At 44.2% G+C, this 25555-nt stretch overlaps 1 protein-coding gene across 2 annotated transcripts in view; it reads left to right on the top strand.

The window, feature by feature from the left end:
- Window positions 1-25555, top strand: part of Coq8 (ubiquinone biosynthesis protein COQ8, mitochondrial) — a 350169-nt gene that overhangs the window by 263085 nt on the left and 61529 nt on the right. For both annotated transcript variants that reach the window (XM_069299996.1, XM_069299995.1), the window contains exon 7: window positions 11092-11314. In XM_069299996.1, the coding sequence (XP_069156097.1) occupies window positions 11092-11314 (223 nt within the window). The remainder of the gene's footprint in view (window positions 1-11091; window positions 11315-25555) is intronic.

Raw genomic sequence — 25555 nt, 5'->3', positions numbered from 1 at the left:
TCCCACAGCATTACTCCTCTCTCTTTGGCGCACAGTGCTAAATATCACCACAATCCTGCTATTATCAGAACCCTGGTCAGTTTTATCAGTCAGGGGTCTTCTGTAATAATATCATCGCTACATAATAGCATGAACAAGTATATTATGGCATTTTTAGGCGATGCTGTGGTCACAAGCTGAACAGCAGTGCTGTTAGCTCATGCTACGTGTGTCAGGCTTGGTTGCTCACTCAATACTGAGGCCAATAACACCCGGGAGTTTGGCCCACGATTTTTTTTTAAAATGGCGTCTGCTTACAAGAGCCCTGATGAAGGTGTGGTGAACCCCGTGTATCCGCGGGCCGTTTAAATCTTGTGTAGTACTTCAACACGTCATATGACGTGATGCGCAGTTGACTGGAACAACTTCCAACATGTCATATGACGTGATGCACACTTTAAGGGTTAAACAAATATAGTTTTATTTATGAATTATGCACAGTTGGCATCTGTGAGCAGGGGCTGACAGACATGTCCGCCTCTACATAGCCTCCACCCCGTTAGTAGTTCCCGACCCCGTTAGTAGCTCCCTCTCCTCCATAGCCTGCTGTTCTCATGTTATGAGGAAGGCAGTGAGGGAGGGATGGGAGGCATTGAGGGGGAGAGGCAGTGAGGTATTGAGGGGAAGAGGCAGTGAGGCAGTGAGGGGGGAGGCAGTGAGGGGAAGATTCAGTGAGAGATACAAGCAGTGAGGGAGGGAAGGGGGGGGGTGAGTGAACGCAACTACACAATGAACTTTATTTCATTTGTTGCATTTATGCTATGAATCTGTTGATTTTTTCCCTTAGAATTTTTTGTTAAATTTAAAAAAAAAAATCTGTCCATTTTCCTCCATTTCTCGTTTACGAACTTACACGATAACCGACGGGTCTCGTCCCCAAGGGGTTCAAAAACCAAGTGGTGCTCTGTATCAAAACAGCCAAACAATGTCACAACAATTCATTCTAAACATTGGGTTCACTCGAAACTAACTCAAAGCTGTTAGTACTAAGCTGGTATGGTGAGTCCAGTCAATAAAAGGTGGTAACACACAGTCAGAAGACGACGTCACCTCCCTCCCTCTCACAGCATTTCTCCTCCCACCATGGAGCACAGCACTAAATATCACCACAATCCTGCTATTATCAGAATCCTGGTCATTTCTGTGTGGAGCCCCTATGGCTTCCTGGAGCTTATCGGGCTAATGTATGTTATATTAGACCGGGACATTAGCTAAGGAGTTCAGACCTACCAGGGACCAGCGCCAGAACCTGGCCCCTTCAGAGAGGTTTCAGGGAGCAATGGACCTGGAAAACCCCCTTGTGGTTGGGGTTTTCCTTATCTGCCATCGACCGGAGTAAGGCACCCAGATAGGTAAGCATAACAAAACAAACCCCACATGGTAAAAAACTAAAACAAAAACCGAACAGAGGTAGAAACTCCCTACAATCTCAAGGAAACAAGCAAACATCACACTTTACTGCCGCGCCGATTGTCCACGCAGCCCTCCCCGCCCGAGAGGGGGAGGGGGAAGCCCCGGCAGCCTACTGCGCCGGCTGCCTAACATCAGTTCATATGCTAATGTCAACCGGCATAGACGCTTCTCTGGCCTCAGTTTCCTAGGTGGTGTTTGCCTTGTGTGGCGTTCACTGCCATGTGTTTTGGTTGTGCGGTGGCCAGGAGTACCTCATCAGTGCCGGGGCTGCATGCGCTTAGGGGCTTCCTACCCTAAGCACCCTGTGAGTACTGCCCCTGCAAGACAGGGTTATCTTCCCTGGGGCGTTCGGGAACCATTCCCGTTGAGGTTCTTGCTGCTCGGCATTTGCCTCGCCCTTGGGGCCAGCTGGGGCTTGGGGTCCTTGTTTGGCCCTGGGTAGGGACTGGTACTGTACTGGTTAAGGTGTCAAGGTGTTGCACAACCTGCCACCTAAGCGGCGACCGGTTCCTGTTGCCTCTGGAGACGGTGTACTTTTGCGGGGTTTTTCTTTTGTTTTTATTTTTATTTTCCTGTTGCCTGGGGGTCTGCCTAGTGTGGCTATAGTTCCACTGGTAGTGTTTGGTGGCCTTCTGCTAGGCCCCCGTGATTGTACACGTTGCAGGGGTTTTCAGTGTTGTCCTCTACCCTCTTGTTATTTTTGGGTTTCTTAACCGGTTAGCAACACCTTGCCCAGGCTTCCCGTAGCAGTCAGCCTATGGGCCATGGAAACCCCTGTCATGGCTCAGTGGACCATTGAATGTGTCTTCTGGGTTCCAAGCCGTCTTGTATGGGATCGTTAGTTGCTGTGCCCTTGTCTCCAGGTGACAGTCGCCACTTTTACCTCCGTCATGCTGCCTGTTTGGTCACTGACACCTTGACCCGGAGTCTTGCTAGAGATATTCTCTGCTTGTTTTCCAGTACTCTCCTGATGTTATTACTGTTCAGAGTACAGGCAGCATCCGTGTTGCAAGCTAGGTTAGGTTGCTGCAACACCCTAGGTTGGTTTCCCACTCGGATGCCCCGAGGCCGCCCCGTTTTCGTTTGGTGCTGTTCGCCCCTTTCCCTCCCTGTTCCTGGCTCCAGACCGTCTGCGGGTTTCGGGGTCGGGGCGGGGTGTAGTTGGGGCCGAGACTCTGGGGGTTTTCGGGGGCTGCCCCGTTCGGGTTGGGGACGGAGGTTTTCGAGGCTGTTCCTCCTGCCAAGGCTTCTGGGTCTTATCAGCAGCCCTTTCTTGCTGCCTTTCCCATGGACTCTTCCTTTTCTTTAAGGTCGAATGGCTTGGAGGAGGGTTCTGCCCTGGGGCCTCTGTTGCGGGTTCTCGGGGCTGTGGGGGATGCCTGCTAGCAGTTCTGGGGCGGTTTGCCCCTGCCTGGGTTTTCTGCTTCTGGGCGGAGTTTTTCGCCCATCCAGTCTGCTTGCTTCCCACTTTTGCTGGCGTGTTTTCGTATCTTTAGCGTCGGTCACAGCCCTCTGTTCTGGTTGCCATTTTCTTCTACCGGTTTCCCGGCGTGACCACCAGGGCGGCGTTGCGGTTTGTTTACGTGCGCCTGGGTGCGAGCAAGCGTCTTGGGTGAGTTTTTCACCTTTTTCAGTGGTTTTATTCTCCTGTTATCGTTTCTTTCCTTTTCTGGTGTTTTCTGCCCATTTCCTGTTCTTCTGGGAACGTTTGAGTGTTGTTTTTACACCGGGTTTTCCGTTTTGTCTGTTTTTGGGTCTGGGCCCTTGGGTTTGGGCTCGGTGTCCCTGTCTGTTATGCGTGCTTCCACACCTTGTCCCTTGGTTTTTGGTCTGTTTTGACCGTTTCCCTGGGGTTTCTATCTGGGGGCTGTGCTTTGCCTTTCTGTGGTGTATCTTCGCCGGCAAATGTGGTGGTTTGGGCTCCCCCTGGTTCGATTCCGGGTTCCTGTGCCCCTCATCGGAGGACTCTTGTCTCCTGTCCAGCTTCTGTTAGGGCCGGGTGCCTGGATGGTAGCCCTGGACCTCCAGGTCAATTCTTGGCACGTTCCTCTCCAGTTTTCCGGGACTGGCACAGTTGGTGGTGGGGCTTCAGGCTTGCCGCTTTTGTTGCCTTCCCTATTTTGTAATTGGCACTTGGCGTATTTACGCATCTTTACCGGATCTTGGTGCCCTGTCTGAGTCTGCTTGGGATTCGGTGTCTGGCTTACCTCGACGACTGGCTGGTGTGGGCTCCCAGTCGGTCCGCTTGTCTGCTCGCCAGGGGTGTGGTTCTTTCCAGATCACCGGGTTTGGTTTCTTGGTGATCTGGAGGCCGTTAGACGTTAGGCCGTAATTATAGACTTCCCACACTCTTGCGGGTGGGCCGCGATCATGATTCAACATTTATATGCATATGTCCGTTTAGGGAATTTTATTGCGATCTCAGTGATACCAAATTTAACGCTGTAGGACAAGTGTGGACTTGACAATCCTGAAAAGAGTAGAAACATTTTGTTGCTGTTTGGCGCTCACAGGCTAGTGATCGACATAGTTCTTTATATGGTGCTAGTCTAACTCATGCTTTGGTGACATTTTATACTTATGTTCTTCTAAAACATTCTATTGCGAACACATTGGTACAAAAATGAAATACGTACATCGAAAATTAAGGTCAGGACAGTGAAAAGAGTATACACTTTTCAGTGTTGCCGCTCGATCATCCGAAACGCCGCGCGCACACTGGGGCAAGTTTTTTTTTCGTTTGCCGAGAGCGCGAAAGTGTTTATTAAGTTCCTTCGTGTATTCGGTATGATATCATGCACTTTGATGTTAACCACTGGACTGCGCCAACTGAGAAAACTCTGTCGATGGGAAACTGCAGCCAACCAAGAAAACTCTTTTTGATTTTTTCGTACCCATTCAAAATGTGTGCACGATTGGTTGTGTACGAAATGGACTCATAGGACCTCCAGTGAGAGGCAGCCATCTTGGAAAAAATTCCCAGAATGCCATAGGGCTGCTGGCTGGGTTAGTACTGAGTGAGCAACCGTGGGTAGCGCACACACCTCTGACTCCCAAACACCTGTCCGATGCAGGTGTTGAAAGGTCGCTGCTCTGTCGGTGAAATTCAAACCTCATTGTCTGAAGAACATAAGGGGTCATGATATTGGTGAAGCTAGGTGCAATAAGGACCTAACACAAAGGTCGGATGTAAGTGATACAGCACCTATGAGGACGATACAGCAAGCGTATCCAGTTGTAGCTCTGAGCGCCACCCTTGCCCACCTATGCTATCTCAAATTTATATAGATGATACATAGATGAATCATTTTCTGCAGTTCAGTGATGATGCATCTGATACAAGTAGCATAGATGAACAGTGTTGACGGCTTCCATGGTGGTGTTTTCCATAGATATTGTCAAGAATGGCTGAATCTCTTCCAGATTGATGGACACTTTTCGAGGGTGGCTGAATCTCTTCCTGTGTGGGACCTTACAAATTGATCTTTTCCTATAATCTTTTCAATACTACCTTATGCTCTACAAGCTTGGCCTCATACCTACCTTCAAGTACTAAAGCCAAGGGTGTACATGAGTGTGTTATTTGCAAACACACAGAACGAAGAAACAGGAAGCAAAAATCTATCTGTAACTGGAGCAACAAGAGTGAAGTTGCACTGTGTACCATGGAATACTTTCGTTGATTATTACTCACTTCCGAAGTACTGAGTGTGTAATACAGTGTGTTACTGTGTAAATAGTGTGGGAAACTGTACATATTGTAATTTTAGTGAAATTTTAACAAGTAATATTGCAACCATAAACATTTATTGTGGATACATTACTGACACACTGTATCACAGTGCCATGAAACATTATGAATGTTCTACTGTATACATATTGTAAAGACACAAATATGCATCATACATCATATACAATAAAAAAAAAATAAAACCGCATTGGAAATACATAGAACAAATAATTGAAAATATATTTTGAAGCATATGGTGCTTGAATGGCCCGCTCGACCGTGTCTGGGAGCTTCACGCACAGGCGACCAGCCCTCTGATGATGTCACAGCGCACCTTGTCCACATCCTCACGGCCAAAGTAAGTGGAATTTGACAATTTTTTTTACATAGACATGTTCAGGGAAAGGAATTCATCATTTTAATAAGGAAAAATAGTTTTTTGGGAACACTTGATTTCATGCGCACAGGGGGAATTTCACAATTCTATCAATTCAGAACGACTGTCCTATCCCAGGTTCTTTCCCAAGAGGCAGACAAGAGGAGCTCCAGCATATTTCAATAATCCTAAGTATTATAGTACAGGATGATGATAGTGAGTGGTGTCCCAGAGAACATAAAGGTATAGTGCTTTTGAAAAATAGGTGAGATAACAGGAATGTGCCAAGGGAAGTGAAATAGTGGATGAGAAAAAGTTGCCCTAGTGTTTACAGTGCAGAGAACAACATTCAAGATGGCCGCCTGCAAGAGGAAATACAAAACAGAGCTTGATTTTGCTGGATTCAGTGAAGAAAGCATTGATATAACCAGTCTATACAACAAGGTGGTAAAATTAGATACTATTGTGACCTCTCATGTAGAAATAATTAGTAAATTGAAAGAAAGTAATGACCATTTGAATAGCAAAGTTTTATGTCTTGAGGGTTTAGTGAAAGACTTGCGCAAGGATAAGATTCAATTGGAAACTAATTGCAAAGCCATGGAAGAAGAAAATAGACTCTTAAAAATAGCTTTGGAAGAAGTTAAAGTAAATTTAAACATAAATGACTACAATAGGTTAGGCAAGGAAATTCAACAGGAGAAACAGCTTTTGTCAGCACAGATGGAGGAAGTTACACAGGGAATAGAACTGTGCAAGAAAGATATGCAACTCACTTATGCACAAGTGGCCAAGGAGAAGGAAAAAATAGAAGAAGCAGTAAAGGAAGTCAAACACTGCAGTAACCAAGATAAAACAAACATTAGGCTAGAAGTGAGAAAAGAATTGGCATCTAACCCGAAGTTGGTGCAAAACACAGTTGATCGGAGTAAGTCCCTGATCATTTTTGGCTGCAAAGAAAAGGAGATAACATCTAGGTCAGAAAGAGCTGTAGAAGAAGCTAAAGTAGTAGATAAAATTGTTGGCCTCGTGGAAGGTCTTACAACCATAGAGAATGTGTGCGACTACAGGAGAATAGGCAGATATGTAAAAGGGAAAGATCGACCTTTGAGGATCACCCTAAATGGTACTAAACAAATGGAAGAAGTACTAAGAAATGCTAGAAAATTACAAAGTGATGAGGATGGGAAAGGGTGGTCGTTAAGACGAGATCTTTCAAAAGAAGATAGAGAGAAGCTGAAACTGAACCTCGTCGAGGCAAAACGTTTAAATGAGAGCAGGAATGAAGAAGAAATCAATTCTTTTTTCTACAGAGTGATAGGGGTAGGCAAACCAGTAAAGTGGTACATAAAGGCAAACCAACAAAGTCATTAGAGAAAAGGGGAGTGAAAAATAAGAAGAGGGGGAACAAGTTCCTGAAGATTGCATACACCAACATAGATGGAGTGAGATCGAAGATACTGGAGTTAAGTGATGTAATACAGCTGCAGACACCAGACATTGTTGCACTCACGGAGACAAAACTTGAAGATGCTATTTTAAATGAGGTCATACTCCCAAGGGGCTACTCAATTTGGAGACGGGACAGAAAAATCAGGAAAGGCGGTGGCGTTGCTGTGCTGGTGAAAGAACACCTAAAGGTAAACGAAATAGTGACTGCCAATCCACAAGAAGTTGACATAATAGCACTAGAGATCTGCCATGAAGATGATAAACTAATGATCATAAATGCATATAGTCCACCGTTAAGCAGCACATGGTCAAAGGAGGAGCTAGATAGTAAACGAGAAGGTCTTATAACAATAATGAGAGATCATAGCGAGAGCGGATAACGATAGTTCACGACTGTTGATAGTCTGCGACTTCAACTTGAAATCCATAGACTGGGAAGCATGTGAAGCTAAAACAGAAGATTTCTGGACCTGTAAATTTGTAGACCTCATCCTGGAAACATTCTTGTATCAACATGTTAAACAAGCTACGAGGATGAGGGTAGGGGACGTCCCCTCCATGCTAGATTTGATATTTACCAGGAAGGAGGAAGAAATATTTGACATTCAGTACCTTCCTTCCTTGGGTAAAAGTGACCATGTCTTTTTGGGAATAAAGTATGCAATGTGTTATAATCTGAAAGAAAATATGACGGTCGATGCAAATGAAAAACCTGACTTTAGGAGAGGACATTATGGCAACCTTAGAAAATTTTTTAGTGAGTATAATTGGACAGACTTGTTGCTAGGCAAGGAAGTGAATGAGATGTATGTCAGGTTTTGTGAAATATATGATAAAGGCACAAAAAAATTTATACCAAAACAGAGAAGCAGAACTAGGAAACAGGATTGGTTCAACAGAAAGTGCGACAGGGCCAGAGACCAAAAGACACAAAAATGGAATCAATACAGGAAGAGGCCGAACCCCAAACATACCAGCGATACAAAGATGCGAGAAACAACTACACGGCAGTGAGGAGAGAGGCAGAAAGAAATTTTGAAAAAGGGATTGCAGACAAATGCAAAACAGAACCAGGTCTGTTCTATAAATTCATAAACAACAAATTGCAGGTAAAGGATAATATTCAGAGGTTGAAAATGGGAAATAGATTCATGGAAAATGAAAAGGAAATGTGTGAAACATTAAACGAAAAGTTCCAAAGTGTGTTTGTACAAAATGAAATCTTCAGGAACCAGATACAATAAGAATTCCAGAGAACAACATAGAGCACATAGAGGTGTCCAGAGACGAAGTGGAAAAAATGCTCAAGGAGCTAAATAAGAACAAAGCAGTTGGTCCAGATGGAGTTTCACTATGGGTTCTGAGAGAATGTGCACCTGAGCTCAGCATTCCTCTTCAACTGATTTTTCAGGCATCCCTGTATACAGGAGTTGTAGCTGATGTGTGGAAAAAGGCTAACATAGTTCCAATCTACAAAAGTGGAAGCAGGGAAGACCCCCTTAATTATAGACCGGTATCATTGACAAGTGTAATAGTCAAAATATTGGAAAAAATAATTAAAACTAAATGGGTAGAACACCTGGAGAGAAATGATATAATATCAGACAGACAGTATGGTTTTCGATCTGGAAGATCCTGTGTATCGAATTTACTCAGTTTCTATGATCGAGCAACAGAGATATTACAGGAAAGAGATGGTTGGGTTGACTGCATCTATCTGGACCTAAAAAAGGCTTTCGACAGAGTTCCACATAAGAGGTTGTTCTGGAAACTGGAAAATATTGGAGGAGTGACAGGTACGCTTCTAACATGGATGAAAAATTTTCTGACTGATAGAAAAATGAGGGCTGTGATCAGAGGCAATGTATCGGACTGGAGAAATGTCACAAGTGGAGTACGACAGGGTTCAGTTCTTGCACCAGTGATGTTTATTGTCTACATAAATGATCTACCAGTTGGTATACAGAATTATATGAACATGTTTGCTGATGATGCTAAGATAATAGGAAGGATAAGAAACTTAGATGATTGTCATGCCCTTCAAGAAGACCTGGACAAAATAAGTACATGGAGCGCCACTTGGCAAATGGAATTTAATGTTAATAAATGCCATGTTATGGAATGTGGAATAGGAGAACATAGACCCCACACAACCTATATATTATGTGAGAAATCTTTAAAGAATTCTGATAAAGAAAGAGATCTAGGGGTGGTTCTAGATAGAAAACTATCACCTGAGGACCACATAAAGAATATTGTGCGAGACGCCTATGCCACGCTTTCTAACTTCAGAATTGCTTTTAAATACATGGATGGCGATATACTAAAGAAATTGTTCACGACTTTTGTTAGGCCAAAGCTAGAATATGCAGCAGTTGTGTGGTGCCCATATCTTAAGAAGCACATCAACAAACTGGAAAAGGTGCAAAGACATGCTACTAAGTGGCTCCCAGAACTGAAGGGCAAGAGCTACGAGGAGAGGTTAGAAGCATTAAATATGCCAAAACTAGAAGACAGAAGAAAAAGAGGCGATATGATCACTACATACAAAATAGTAACAGGAATTGATAAAATCGATAGGGAAGATTTCTTGAGACCTGGAACGTTAAGAACAAGAGGTCATAGATATAAACTAGCTTAACACAGATACCGAAGAAATATAAGAAAATTCACTTTCGCAAACAGAGTGGTAGACGGTTGGAACAAGTTAGGGGAGAAGGTGGTGGAGGCCAAGACTGTCAGTAGTTTCAAAGCGTTATATGACAAAGAGTGCTGGTAAGACGGGACACCACGAGCGTAGCTCTCATCCTGTAACTACACTTAGGTAATTACAATAAACTCGGCACATCACAGTGGTTAAAGAACTTGGGAATGGCATGGTATAGGAGACTTTGTGCCCTGCTATTTCTCTAAAACACTCCTGTAAATGGACGTATCATCATCAAAGGCAATGATGAACGTTTGTAAACCAGGAGAAATCATCCTACCTTTAGTGAGTGGAGGATGTTGATACCGAGGCTGAGGAGGGCCGGGGCAGTCACAGGGTACCTCAGGACACTGGCGGCGTTTTGCCTTCAATCTGTTCACCATACTGTCCAAGAACTCTCCCTCTGGATCTCCCTCTAAGACCGGGATATCAACGTGATCAGAATGCGCGCCATGTAACAGTAGGTTCTGAAAACCCTCAAAGGTATCATCAATGTTTGTAAGAGAAATGCTGCGCACACCACCAACCGTCGCCAAGGTTGGTCGGCAAGTCCCAGTCTCACCTCAAACCAAGCAGGAGTCTGTTTTGTTTTGTTCACTTTCTGAGTGCCTTCCCTTGGTGGTGGCAAACATGAATAAATTAAAAACAAAAATCAAACATGCCACTGCTCCCTGTGTTTCTATGAGATGCCTGATTCTGGCTTGTTGTCCCCAGTAGGCCAAATACAACTCCGCAGCTGATGGCACCTTGTAGTTTGGCAGTGTATCTGTATATAGCTTCAGGCAGCTTCATAGGTTTCTTCCAGAAAAAGCACTTAGATGAAAAGCACTTGGACCAGCTATGGCTTGCTGATAACCCAGACCACTACAGCAATCAATTAAAATCTGCACCAGTGGCAGAAGTGATGGCATTAGCCATTGGATAGTGAGAGTCCACCACCCCTTCCCTATCTAAAGGAAGGAGTGGGGAAAATGTGTGCATGCTTGTTCTGAGAGAATCGATAGTATGTTTACATTGTTCATAGAATTCGTGTGGCAGTTTTGAGACCGGTCTCTTTGATTCCAGCAGTCATATGTATCGGTTCCCTGACTTTTCTGGATGCTTTTCAGGAGAGGTGGTAGAGTGTCACTTGCTCCCTGTGCCTATGTGAGGGGGTTGCTAGGTTCCAGTGCGATCTAGTAGTTGTGATCCATCTCAGCATAATAGCTTTTGGGAGCCACAAGGGGCTGATCCTAGAAAGTGTGTACACAAAATGTTATCCTCATGAATAATAGTTTCCCATTCAGATAATTTAGAGTTTATAGACATTTTTTTGTTCAGAAGCTCATCACTGATGTTTGTACACATGCTACTGTTTGTTTTGTATTATAACAGAAAGTTATAGCAGAGCAGTTGGGTCAAGACTGGCGCTCTAAGATTGCTTCATTTGAAGAGAAGCCCTTTGCTGCTGCTTCCATTGGTCAGGTCCATTTGGCAACTCTTCACGATGGCCGGTCAGTGGCAATGAAGATTCAATACCCAGGAGTTGCCCAAGGAATTGAAAGTGATATAAACAATCTTATATCCACTCTTAGTGTTGCAAGTATTCTTCCTGAAGGTAAGTAATAATTAATCTTTTGGCTTACCATATGTACGGTTATTTAATGTTCTTTTAAATTTAGTAATAAGAAAAAAAATAGCATTGAATGTAATGAAACGCCATTTTCTGGTTGGGCCTCAGAGGCTCCTTGGAGCTTATTGGGCTAATGTATGTTATATTAGACCGGGACATTAGCTAAGGAGTTCAGACCTACCAGGGACCAGCGCCAGAACCTGGCCCCCTTCAGAGAGGTTTCAGGGAGGAACAGGTACCCCCACCTTGACCAGTCGTGCCGAAAGGCATCCACTGTGAACGCCTCGCAGGCGGGTAAAGGCGCCACATAGAATGGGCGATGCCTAGACCACACCGACTCGAAGACGTCTATGGCCAGGAGTCCATACGTCTGGCAGAGACAACAAAACGAGTCGGCGACAACTGGCCAATCCGTTAACAGAGGAATGAACCAAGAGAGGCTGTCCGCCAGGACGTAGGACACACCCCGGACATGAACTTCACGGTTAGCCAAACCCCGAGAATCCAGCAAACGAGTCACTCGAAGGGACCAACCCTAAAGGCAAACACCTAAGAGAAAGCCTGTGGTTCCGGCAAAGAACTACCAGAGAACAGTTCGAGTGGAGCTGAATGGTAGAACACCGAGTGACCAGAACCCTCCGAAGCGCAAACCAGATAGCCACGCACTCCCGAACTGTGCTGCGAGCCCGACGGATGGACGGACAGACCACTCCATCCCCAGCCAACCTGATGAGCACTGGTAACAAAGCCCCAGCCGAGAGATGACCCATTCGTGAACACATAAAGCGAAGGCTCAAGGAGGTGCCAAGGCACGGAACCCCGAAAACCCCAAAGAGGAAGCTGGTGATGCAGCACCAACACAAGATCCCCGGAGGAATGAACCCAACTATTGCAAGAGGCGGAAGGGGAGTCTCTGAAGGAACCTAACAGACGCCGAAGCCAAACCCGACCCTGCGGGCAGACCAGCATGTCGAAGTTCAGACTCCCGCACAACTGCTCGAGCAACCGCCAAGCAACCCGGGACCCCCCCTCATGAACAGCTGAAGGCGGGACGACAACTGCAGCAACACTTCTGGAGGGAGGGACAAGGAGCAGCCCAAGAGCCCTAAACAAGGCCCACCCATGTCCGAACCTGTGCCGGAAACAGATGGAACGGCCTCCAGATCACCAGGAAATCAAACCCAGTGATCTGGAAAGAACCACACACCTGGCGAGCAGACAAGCAGACCAACTGGGAGCCCACACCAGCCAATTGTCGAGGTAGGCCAGACACCAAATCCCAAGCAGACTCAGACAGGGCACCAAGATCTGATAAAGATGCGTAAATACACCAAGTGCCAATTACAAACAAGGGAAGGCAACAAAAGCAGCAAGCCTGAAGCCCTACCACCAACTGTGCCAGTCCCGGAAAACTGGAGAAGAACGTGCCAAGAATTGACTTGGAGGTCCAGGGCCACCATCCAGGCACCCCTGCCCCAACAGAAGCCGGACCAGAGACAACAGTCCTCCGATGAGGGCATAGAATCCAGGGCGCAGACTGGAGAAGTCCAGAAAAACCGTAGATTCGCCAGGCCCGTATCTGCATAGAGCAGATGGGAACCCCAGAAGGATGGGGTGGATCGACCACGTCCAACGCACCCACTAAGATGACATGACGAAGCGCAGGGGAAGAAGCCCACCCTGCCTGCCCTGATCCCCCCAAAGGGGGAGAAGCCGTTTGCCGCCACCAGAGGCCGGAAGACAATCAAAAGCGCCCACTAACTATGGGACCATGCGAGAGTCAACAGAGCAAGCTGCTCCCCCAGCGTCCCGTCAACAGCGAAGGGAACAGAGCCCTTTCTGAAAGAAAAAGTATACACACATATATACACATATATCATGTACATATACATACATATTATGTACATATACATATACATACACATATAAATACACACACAAAGGTGTATTACACACACATACCAAGATTATGGCATGTGTAATTACCTAAGTGTAGTTACAGGATGAGAGCTACGCTCGTAGTGTCCCGTCTTCCCAGCACTCTTTGTCATATAACGCTTTGAAACTACTGACGGTCTTGGCCTCCACCACCTTCTCACTTAACTTGTTCCAACCGTCTACCACTCTATTTGCGAAGGTGAATTTTCTTATATTTCTTCGGCATCTGTGTTTAGCTAGTTTAAATCTATGACCTCTTGTTCTTGAAGTGCCAGGTCTCAGGAAATCTTCCCTGTCGATTTTATCAATTCCTGTTACTATTTTGTATGTACAGTATCCACTCAATTTAACAGCCTATATGGGGCTGAGCCCTAGTCGTTATTTACGGAGCTCCGTTATTTCCGAAGTTAAATCGGGTCGGGTAATTTTTCAAGTAACATTCAGGTAGGATATATTTTATACTGTATAACTAAAATTAAATAAAGTTCATTGTGTAATTGCATTCCAATTTAGTGCCACACCGACGATTAAGCCAGTTGCTGGCTGCTGCATGAATGATATGTGAACACGGTCTGATCAAGCCCAGATGGGTGGGAAAAAATTGATTCATTCCTTTGTATTGCAAAATATTTCATGTATCAATCAGCAAGTTAATATTTTCTCAATAATATTTTAGAGATGTGTTTTGATTTACCCTGAACAGTGCAGGTAATGTATTTTTAATGTTACAACACAGGCTGTGGCGGCCATGCCATAACAATGGCGATCGAGCCATGTCACTGAGAGCTAGCCAAGACGAAATATTTTGAGCTCACCTATTCTCTGCTGACGATAGAATATACATTTGCAGAGACTAATATGTAGCTTTTGTTGAAAAAAAACAATTAATATCTTGTAATACTATAATAAAATTGGTAAATTGACTTACTTTTAATGTTACAACACAGGCTGTGGCGGCCATGCCATAACAATGGCGATCGAGCCTTGTCACTGAGAGCTAGCCAAGACGAAATATTTTGAGCTCACCTATTCTCTGCTGACGATAGAATATACATTTGCAGAGACTAATATGAAGCTTTTGTTGAAAAAAAACAATTAATATCTTGTAATACTATAATAAAATTGGTAAATTGACTTACTTTTAATGAAGCTGAAGATTACGAAGCTGTGAAGATTACGTCATCCTCTGCAGCGCTTGTTTTATATTGTTTATATTGTATACAGGGTACATACTGTATGTACACTTATTTTCAGGCATATTTTAATAGAGTATCCTTCTGTTTCTTGATGTCACTTACTGTACTTTTCCCGATGTTAAACTCTGCTGCTGGTCATGCATGAGAATATCCTTTATCAAGTTTCTTAATTAACTCCAGCTTCTGTGCAACCGTCAGGCGCTTCCTTTGGGTAACTTTTGGCATTTTGTAAATTAAAAAAAAGATCACAATTACAGTACAGTAATATCCTTCACAATTGAAGCTAGCCGCGCGAGTTCAGAGTAAACAATGGAAACACATGGCCCGGCGGAGTACATTCTAGGTCCGTGGGAAAAAAAATACCTAGTGCCTATACTATAAAAGGTATTTAATAAGAAAACAAAGACTTTTGCTTAATAAAAACTGTTTCAAAATATTTTATTAATAATAATTTACAATTTTCTTCATTAAAGTGAATCATTTTAAAAGAAAATTAAGATGTAATATATGACTGGACGATCCAGGTCGGTGGCCTGGTCGCCATGTGAGGGGACGCTGATGCCACAACAAACCCAATACCGACAGACCGTCGGTAATATCGACCGCAGACCGGTATAGCAGGCTCCAGATACCGGTCGTTAATACCGGCAGATCGGTATAAAAGAGGCCGTTAAATTGAGTGGATACTGTAGTGATCATATCACCTCTTTTTCTTCTGTCTTCTAGTTTTTACATGTTTAATGCTTCTAACCTCTCCTCGTAACTCTTACCCTTCAGTTCTGGGAGCCACTTAGTAGCATGTCTTTGCACCTTTTCCAGTTTGTTGATGTGCTTCTTAAGATATGGGCACCACACAACAGCTGCATATTCTAGCTTTGGCCTAACAGAAGTCATGAACAATTTCTTTAGTATATCGCCATCCATGTATTTAAATGCAATTTTGAAGTTAGAAAGCATAGCATAGGCTCCTTGCACAATATTCTTTGTGGTCCTCAGGTGATAGTTTTCTATCTAGAACCACCCCTAGATCTCTTTCTTTATAAGAATTCTTTAAAGATTTCTCACATAATATATAGGTTGTGTGGGGTCTATGTTCTCCTATTCCACATTCCATAACATGACATTTATTAACATTAAATTCCATTTGCCAAGTGGTGCTCCATCTACTTATTTTGTCCAGGTCTTCTTGAAGGGCATGACAATCATCTAAATTTCTTATCCTTCCTATTATCTTAGCATCATCAGCAAACATGTTCATATAATTCTGTATACCAACTGGTAGATCATTTATGTACACAATAAACATCACTGGTGCAAGAACTGAGCCCTGTGGTACTCCACTTGTGACATTTCTCCATTCCGATACATTGCCTCTGATTACTGCCCTCATTTTTCTATCAGTCAGAAAATTTTTCATCCATGATAGAAGCTTACCTGTCACCCCTCCAATATTTTCCAGTTTCCAGAACAACCTCTTATGTGGAACTCTGTCGAAAGCCTTTTCTAGGTCCAGATAGATGCAGTCAATCCAACCATCTCTTTCCTGTAATATCTCTGTGGCTCGATCATAGAAACTGAGTAAATTCGATACACAGGATCTTCCAGATCGAAAACCATACTGTCTGTCTGATATTATATCATTTCTCTCTAGGTGTTCTACCCATTTAGTTTTGATTAGTTTTTCCAATACTTTCACTATTACACTTGTCAATGATACAGGTCTATAATTGAGGGGGTCTTCCCTGCTGCCACTTTTGTAGATTGGAACTATGTTAGCCTGTTTCCAAACGTCTGCTACGATTCCTGTACACAGGGATGCCTGAAAGATCAGGTGAAGTGGAATGCTGAGCTCAGATGCACATTCTCTCAGAACCCATGGTGAAACGCCATCTGGGCCAGCTGCTTTGTTCTTACCGAGCTCCTTGAGCATTTTTTCCACTTCGTCTCTAGACACCTCTATGTGCTCTATGTTGTTCTCTGGAATTCTTATTGTATCTGGTTCCCTAAAGATTTCATTTTGTACAAACACACTTTGGAACTTTTCGTTTAGTGTTTCACACATTTCCTTTTCATATTCTGTGAATCTATTTCCCATTTTCAACCTCTGAATATTATCCTTTACCTGCAATTTGTTGTTTATGAATTTATAGAATAGACCTGGTTCTGTTTTACATTTGTCTGCAATCCCTTTTTCAAAATTTCTTTCTGCCTCTCTCCTCACTGCCGTGTAGTTGTTTCTCGCATCTTTATATCGCTGGTATGTTTGGGGGTTTGGCCTCTTCCTGTATTATTCCATTTTTGTGTCTTTTGGTCTCTAGCCCTCTCGCAATTTCTGTCGAACCAATCCTGTTTTCTGGGCCTGCATATCTGTTTTGGTATAAAATTTTTTGTGCCTTTATCATATATTTCACAAAACTTGACATACATCTCATTCACTTCCTTGCCTAGCATCAAGTCTGTCCAATTATACTCACTAAAAAAATTTCTAAGGTCACCATAATGTCCTCTCCTGAAGTCTGGTTTTTCAACTGCTTCAACCTCCTTATTTTCTTCCAGCTTATAACGCATTGCATACTTTATTCCCAAAAAGACATGGTCACTTTTACCCAAGGGAGGAAGGTACTGAATGTCAAATATCTCTTCTTCCTTCCTGGTAAATATCAAATCTAGCATGGAGGGAACGTCCCCTTCCCTCATCCTCGTAGCTTGTTTAACATGTTGATACAAGAATGTTTCCAGGATGAGGTCTACAAATTTACAGGTCCAAAAATCTTCTGTTTTAGCTTCATATGCTTCCCAGTCTATGGATTTCAAGTTGAAGTCACCGACTATCAACAGTCGTGATCTATCGTTATCCGCTCTCGCTGTAATCTCTCTCATTATTGTTATAAGACCTTCACGTTTACTATCTAGCTCCTCCTTTGACCATGTGCTGCTTGGCGGTGGACTATATGCATTTATTATCATTAGTTTATCATCTTCATGGCAGATCTCTAGTGCTATTATGTCAACTTCTTGTGGATTGGCAGTCATTATTTCGTTCACCTTTAGGTGTTCTTTTACCAGCACAGCAACGCCACCGCCTTTCCTAATTTTTCTGTCCCGTCTCCAAATTGAGTAGCCCCTTGGGAATATGACCTCATTTAAAATTACATCTTCAAGTTTTGTCTCCGTGAGTGCAACAATGTCTGGTGTCTGCAGCTGTATTACATCACTTAACTCCAGTATCTTCGATCTCACTCCATCTATGTTGGTGTATGCAATCTTCAGGAACTTGTTCCCCCTCTCCTTATTCTTCACTCCCCCTCTCTCTATTGATTTTGTTGGTTTGCCTTTATGTACCACTTTACTGGTTTGCCTACCCCTATCACTTTGTAGAAAAAGAATTTATTTCTTCTTCATTCCTGCTCTCATTTAAATGTTTTGCCTCGGTGAGGTTCAGTTTCAGCTTCTCTCTATCTTCTTTTGAAAGATCTCGTCTTAACGACCACCCTTTCCCATCCTCATCACTTTGGAATTTTCTAGCATTCCTTAGTACTTCTTCCATCTGTTTGGCACCGTTTAGGGTGATCCTCAAAAGTCGATCTTTCCCTTTTACGTACCTGCCTATTCTCCTGTAGTCGCACACATTCTCTATGGTTGTAAGACCTTCTACGAGGCCAACAATTTTATCTACTACTTTAGGTTCTTCTACAGCTCTTTCTGACCTAGATGTTATCGCCTTTTCTTTGCAGCCAAAAATGATCAGGGACTTACTCCGATCAACTGTGTTTTGCACCAACTTCGGGTTAGATGCCAATTCTTTCCTCACTTCTAGCCTAATGTTTGTTTTATCTTGGTTGCTGCAGTGTTTGACTTCCTTTACTGCTTCTTCTATTTTTTCCTTCTCCTTGGCCACTTGTGCATAAGTGAGTTGCATATCTTTCTTGCACTGTTCTATTCCCTGTGTAACTTCCTCCATCTGTGCTGACAAAAGCTGTTTCTCCTGTTGAATTTCCTTACCTAACCTATTGTAGTCATTTATGTTTAAATTTACTTTAACTTCTTCCAAAGCTATTTTTAAGAGTTTATTTTCTTCCATGGCTTTGCAATTTGTTTCCAATTGATTCTTATCCTTGCGCAAGTCTTTCACTAAACCCTCAAGACATAAAACTTTGCTATTCAAATGTTCATTACTTACATGCACTGTACAACCACATGCACATGCACATGTGCAATCTTAAATCTTTAAAGAATTCTGATAAAGAAAGAGATCTAGTGGTGGTTCTAGATAGAAAACTATCCCCCGAGGACCACATAAAGAACGTTGTGCGAGGAGCCTATGCCACGCTTTCTAACTTCAGAATTGCTTTTAAATACATGGATAGCGATATACTAAAGAAATTGTTCACGACTTTTGTTAGGCCAAAGCTAGAATATGCAGCGGTTGTGTGGTGCCCATATCTTAAGAAGCACATCAACAAACTAGAAAAGGTGCAAAGACATGCTACTAAGTGGCTCCCAGAACTGAAGGGCAAGAGATACGAGGAGTGGTTAGAGGCATTAATTATGCCAATACTAGAAGACAGAAGAAAAAGAGGCAATATGATCACTATGTACAAAATAGTAACAAGAATCGATAAATTCGATAGGGAAGATTTCCTGAGACCCGGAACTTCAAGAACAAGAGGTCATAGATTTAAACTAGCTAAACAAAGATGTCGAAGAAATATAAGAAAATTCACTTTCGCAAACAGAGTGGTAGACGGTTGGAACAAGTTAGGTGAGAAGGTGGTGGAGGCCAAGACCGTCAGTAGTTTCAAAGCATTATATGACAAAGAGTGCTGGGAAAACGGGACACCACGAGTGTAGCTCTCATCCTGTAACTACACTTAGGTAATTACACATACACGTGAAAAGAATATTACAAGCCGCCGACCAGTGGGCAGAGAGTACCACGCCAGCCAGGTGAAGAAGGCACTAAACTGCATCAAAAGGCCCACCTCGACAACAAAACCTCAAAGTCCCAGCACGACCACAACACGTGCCAAGACCCAAAAAGATCAGTCTGCAAGCCAGGAAGACCCCGGAACCCCAGAAGGCAGAGCTGGGTCACACACAAGGAAACAAAGCTCCCTGAACCCACAGAGGGGGGGCCCAAGAGGAAGAAACCTCCGGAACGAAACCAAAGAACTCAAAGGAACCCGGAATCAAACCAGGGGAAGCCCAAACCACCACATTTACCGATGGTGATACACCACAGAAAGGCAAAGCACAGCCCCCAGACAGAACCCCCAGGGAAACGGTCAAAACAGACCAAAAACCGAGAGACAAGGTGTGGGAGCAAGCATAACAGACAGGGACACTGAGCCCAAACCCTAGGGCACAGACCCAAAACAGACAAAATGGAAAACCCGGTATAAAATCAACTCTCAAACGTTCCCAGAGGAACAGAAAACGGGCAGAAAACACGAGAAAAGCAAAGAAATTACAACAGAAGAATAAAACCCCTGAAAAAAGTGAAAAAACTCACCCCGATGCTCGCTCACACACCCAGGCGCATGTAAACAAAGCGCAAATCCTCCCTGGTGGCCATGCCAGGAAACCAGCAGAAGAAAATGGCCACCAGAACAGGGGGCTGTGACCGATGCAAAAGATACAAAAACACGCCAGCAAAAGTGGGAAGCAAGCACACCGGATGGGCGCAAAACTCCGCCCAGAAGCAGAAAACACCGGCAGGGTCAAACAGCCCCAGAACTGCTAGCAGGCATCCCCCACAGCCCCGAGAACCCGCAACAGAGGCCCCTGAGCACAGCCGTCCTCCAAGCCCTCCTCCCTTAAGGGGGTCTAATCACGGGAAATAAAAAAAATTTCCGATTTTTTTGAAAATTTAATCATGGAATGGATATAGAAGGGGCTGCAACTGGTCCAAGTTTCAGCATCACACCCTAAATAGAAATGGAGAAAAAAAATACAGAACGTATTATGCAACGAATTTTCAACATTTTCAAAAAATTTCAGGGAACACATGTCAACTAAAATCATTTTTATAACACTCAGATATCACATTAGCATGTAATAAAGGATTTCAAATAGGGGTTTTAGCCAAAAAGCGTTTAGTGCAAGTGCCTACTAGTGCCCATTGTAGTGCCACCTTGAGGACCCACAATTCGGACCAATTACAATGGGTTAGTATGTTTTAGTGTTATAATTGGATATTTTGTAATAAATAATTGTAATATATATGTGCAGGCATATATATATATATATATATATATATATATATATATATATATATATATAAAATATATATATATATATATATATTTGCATTTTTTTTTCCCCCAATTTTTTTTTCCGCTTGTTATCAGGGGATATGCATGGAACTTACACACCATGCTGAACGGATGCCTATCTGCAAGGGTGCCAATTATGAACGAAATTGGTCGACGTCAAGCTCGGTTACAGGTGGCCAAACTTTGATCTTATTTTACTCAGGTAAGTAATTTACAACTTCAAGGTGTTTCACAGGTTTCATTTATTAATCAATTTACATGCAAATCACACTTTATATGTAGAGTTTCTGCTTCTACAATGTCAAATAACATTGTAGTCCAAAGTCTATTTATTGATTTTATAAATATTATTTACCATCATATATTGCATATTTTTGGAAGGGGGACTTTGAATAATTGTATTATTGCACTAAACACTTTTTGGCTAAAACCCCTATTTGAAATCCTTTATTACATGCTAATGTGATATCTGAGTGTTATAGAAATGATTTTAGTTGACACATGTGTTCCCTGAAATTTTTTGAAAATGTTGAAAATTCGTTGCATAATACGTTCTGTATTTTTTTTCTCCATTTCTATTTCGAGTGTGATGCTGAAACTTGGACCAGTTGCAGCCCCTTCTATAACCATTCCAAGATTAAATTTTCAAAAAAATCGGAACATTTTTTATTTTCCGTGATTAGACCCCCTTAAAGAAAAGCAAAGAGTCCATAGGAAAGGCAGCAAGAAAGGGCCGCTGGTAAGACCCAGAAGCCTTGGCAGGAGAAACAGACTCGAAAACTTCCGTCCCCAACCCGAACGGGGCAGCCCTCCGAAACCGCCCGAGTCTCGGCCCCAACTAAACCCCGCCCCAAACCCGAAACCTGCAGATGGTCCAGAGCCGGGAACAGGGAGGGAAAGGGGCGAGCTTCACCTAACCAAAACGGGGCGGCCCTGGGGAATCCGAGTGAGAAGCTAACCTAGCACGTTGTAGCAACCTAACCTAGCTTGCAACATGGATGCCGCCTGTACTCTGAACAGTAATAACATCTGGAGAGTCCTGGAGAACAAGCAGAGAATATCTCTTGCAAGACTTCGGGTCAAGATGTCAGTGACCCAACAGGCAGTATGACGGAGGTAAAAGTGGCGACTGTCACCTGGAGACAAGGGCACAGCAACTAACGATCCCGTACAAGACGGGTTGGAACCCGGAAGACACATACTATGGTCCACCGAGCCCCGACAGGGTTTTCCAGGGCCCGTAGGGGTAACAACTACGGGAAGCCCGGGCAAGGTGTTGCTAACTGGTTAAGAAACCCAAAAATAACAAGGGGGTGGAGAACAACACTGAAAACCCCTGCGACGTGTACAATCACGGGGGCCTAGCAGAGGGCCACCAAACACTACCAGTGGAACTATAGCCACACTGGGCAGACCCCCACCAGGCAAATGAAAATATAAACAAAAGAAAAACCCCGCAAAAGTACACCGTCTCCAGAGGCAACAGGAACCGGTCGCCGCTTAGGTGGAAGGTCGCGCAACACCTTGACGCCCTAACCAGCACAATACCAGTCCCTACCCAGGGCCAAGGGCCACGAGCCCCAGCTGGCCCGAAGGACGAGGCAAATGCCGAGCAGGAAGAACCTCTACGGGAATGGTTCCTGAACGCCCCAGGGAAGATAACCCTGTCACGCAGGGGCAGTACTCACAGGGTGCTTAGGGAAGGAAGCCCCTAAGCGCATGCAGTCCTGGCACTGATGAAGTACTCCTGGCCACCGCACAACACAACACATGGCAGTGAACGCCACACAAGGGAAATACCGCCTAGGAAACTGAGGCCAGTGAAGCGTCTATCCGGGTTGACATTAGCTTACAAACTGATGCTAGGCAGCTGGCACGGTGAGGTCCGGGGCTTCCCCTCCCCCCTCTCGAGGCGGGGAGGGCTGCGCGGACGATCGGCGTGGCAGTAAATTGTGATGTTTGCTTGTTTGCTTGTTTCCTTGGGATTGTAGGGAGTTTCTACCTCTCGATTCGGTTTTATGTTTTAGTTTTTTACCATGTGGGGTTTGTTTTGTTAGGCCTACCTTTCTGGGTGCCTAACCCCGGTCGATGGCAGATAAGGAAAACCCCAACCACAAGGGGGTTTTCCAGTGCCATTGCTCCCTGAAACCTCTCTGAATGGGCCAGGTTCTGGTGCTGGTCCCTGGTAGGTCTGAACTCCTTAGCTAATGTCCCGGTCTAATATAACATACATTAGCCCGATAAGCTCCAGGGAGCCGTAGGGGCTCCCCACAGAAAAGAACTTGGCTGCATTATTCAATGCTTGTAAATACGACCCTGTCATTAAAACATTCTCACAGTCGAGAAAACCGTGTTGCAATAGTTTAATTTATTGGGTATCCTTATATGAATATTTGTCCTATTTCTGAGGGACGCCTGTTCTGGCTCCCTGAAGCTATATGCTAAGATGGTTACCATCTATCATCTCATCTCTCATCAGCCGTAGAGCTCTTCAGGTTTACTTTTGACCAGAGCCATGACCTAGCCCCCCCCCCCCTCCTTGCTAACAAAGGTGCAGGGAGTGGTGATATTTATTTTTATAACCTCACCAGTGAAGGTGACCAAAAAGTCAGTGAATCATAGTAACCACTGGTGGATTGAAAAGGTACTGAAGCTTCAAAACTGGCTGAAACAACTTCCTCAACTATGAACACAAATGATTGAATTATCATGAAACTAGCACAGGCTCATTCACCCCACCTCTCCCATTTGTTCAGGGGGAGAGAGGGAAGGTAGTCCACTGCCAGCCGGCATCCCTAAGCTCAGTTCTAGTGTTGATGTAGTGGTTACCAGGTCACCACTATCCTGTACTGCTTCTGTTTATCCAGGTAGGTGGTGTTGGCCCTTGGCAGATTTTCCTCACACTGCGCTGTAGTGTAAGCCAGGTTTTCAATTTCAAGCAAATATTGCGACAGCCAGAAAAATGATAGGATGGATTACGAGAACTTTCAAATCCAGGGATCCCATCACAATGGTTGTACTCTTCAAGTCACTTGTGTTGTCCCGTCTTGAGTACTGCTCAGTACTCACTTCCCCCTTCAGAGCAGGAGAGATTGCTGAAATAGAGGGAATACAGAGAACATATACGGCACGCATAGACGCAATAAAGCACCTAAATTATTGGGATCGTCTCAAAGCCCTCCAAATGTACTCACTAGAAAGAAGACGAGAGAGATATCAAATAATATACACCTGGAGGATACTGAAGGGCCAAGTACCAAATCTACACAGTAAAATAACAACGTACTGGAGTGAACGACATGGAAGAAAATGTAGAATAGAACCAGTAAAGAGCAGAGGTGCCATAGGCACAATCAGAGAACACTGTATAAACATCAGAGGTCCGCGGTTGTTCAACGTCCTCCCAGCAAGCATAAGAAATATTGCCGGAACAACCGTGGACATCTTCAAGAGGAAACTAGATTTATTCCTCCAAGGAGTGCCGGACCAACCGGGCTGTGGTGGGTATGTGGGCCTGCGGGCCGCTCCAAGCAACAGCCTGGTGGACCAAACTCTCACAAGTCGAGCCTGGCCTCGGGCCGGGCTTGGGGAGTAGAAGAACTCCCAGAACCCCATCAACCAGGTATCAACCAGGTAATGTGCTTGGAACTGCATGTGCTCATTTTTTCCTTTCCTGCGTGGTCCCTAGCACTGCCCTTGCACTGACAGAGTTCTCTTCACTGGTGAGTTCGGGGGTCGTTCCCTTAGAGGTTCTCCTAGTTTGAGATTGCCCTTGCTTTGGGTGAGTCAAGAGTTCTTGGCCCCCGCTGTCTTTGCCCCAGTCAGGAGCAACATATTCTGGTGGGGTGCAATCAGGGTTTGCGTGCTCAACTTTTATGGTGTGCTGAAGTCGGCCTTGACAGTCATGTGAACCAATCTACGTTGGCTTACTTTTGGGTCCAGTGTAGTGATCCCAGTGTCTAGGTGTCCTGCTTACCCTTCATGCCCTGGAAATTCCCTGCAGGTTCGGTGATCTATGGTTATTCCCCTTCAAACCAGCTCTTTCTTCATACAAGTTTGAGTGTGGTTCATCAAAGAACTTGGTCCAAGGATCAAGCAGGCTCAAACAGTGCATGAACAGACCAGAGGGGAAACAATGTGCAAGAAAGATTTTGAAATGGTGCCAAGGACAAATGACTCCAAACACAAGTGGCAGTGGCTCCACCAGCGCAACACAATAAAGACGACAGTATTCAGCATGATGCTGATCAAGAAAACAAAGTAATAAAGAACCGCATGCTCTGAAATCAAAGACAAAGGGAAAGGGAAAGGGAAATGTGATGAGAGCGCCAAGAAGCCGCATACTGCCATCGAGAAGATAATTGCAGGTAGGACACCATCAATTCAGCCACTTGCACACTGAAGATATGGCAATAAAGACATATAAAAAAGACCAGACGTGAAGAACAGAGGAAAAGCTCGAACGTGCGGGGTATGCCACTTGGCCAATCTCCCGAAAGAGGTAGACCCAAGGAAATTTGCACGGGTTTGTACACCAAGGAAAATATTCAGGCTTGGTCACAACCCAACTGTGACTCATACATCAGGCTGCGTCCAGCAGCCTGGTTGACCAGTCCAGCAACGAGGAGGCCTGGTCAACGACCGGGCCGCAGGGACGCTAAGCCCCGAAAAAACCTCAAGGTAACCCCAAGGTTGGTAGTTTTAGCATTGTATTTGCATTTTGGCAGCCTGGTATTTAATATTCTTAGTCCCTCCTGGTCCCAGTTTGTTGTGTGTGTGGCTCTTGGCCATTTCTCCCAGCCTGGGTTATCTTGTTC

The sequence above is a fragment of the Procambarus clarkii genome, chromosome 43 (genome assembly GCF_040958095.1).
Source record: "Procambarus clarkii isolate CNS0578487 chromosome 43, FALCON_Pclarkii_2.0, whole genome shotgun sequence".
In the NCBI taxonomy this organism is placed as follows: Eukaryota; Metazoa; Arthropoda; class Malacostraca; order Decapoda; family Cambaridae; genus Procambarus; species Procambarus clarkii.
Note: the sequence above shows the minus strand (reverse complement) of the source record. Positions and strands in the feature narration are given on the sequence as shown.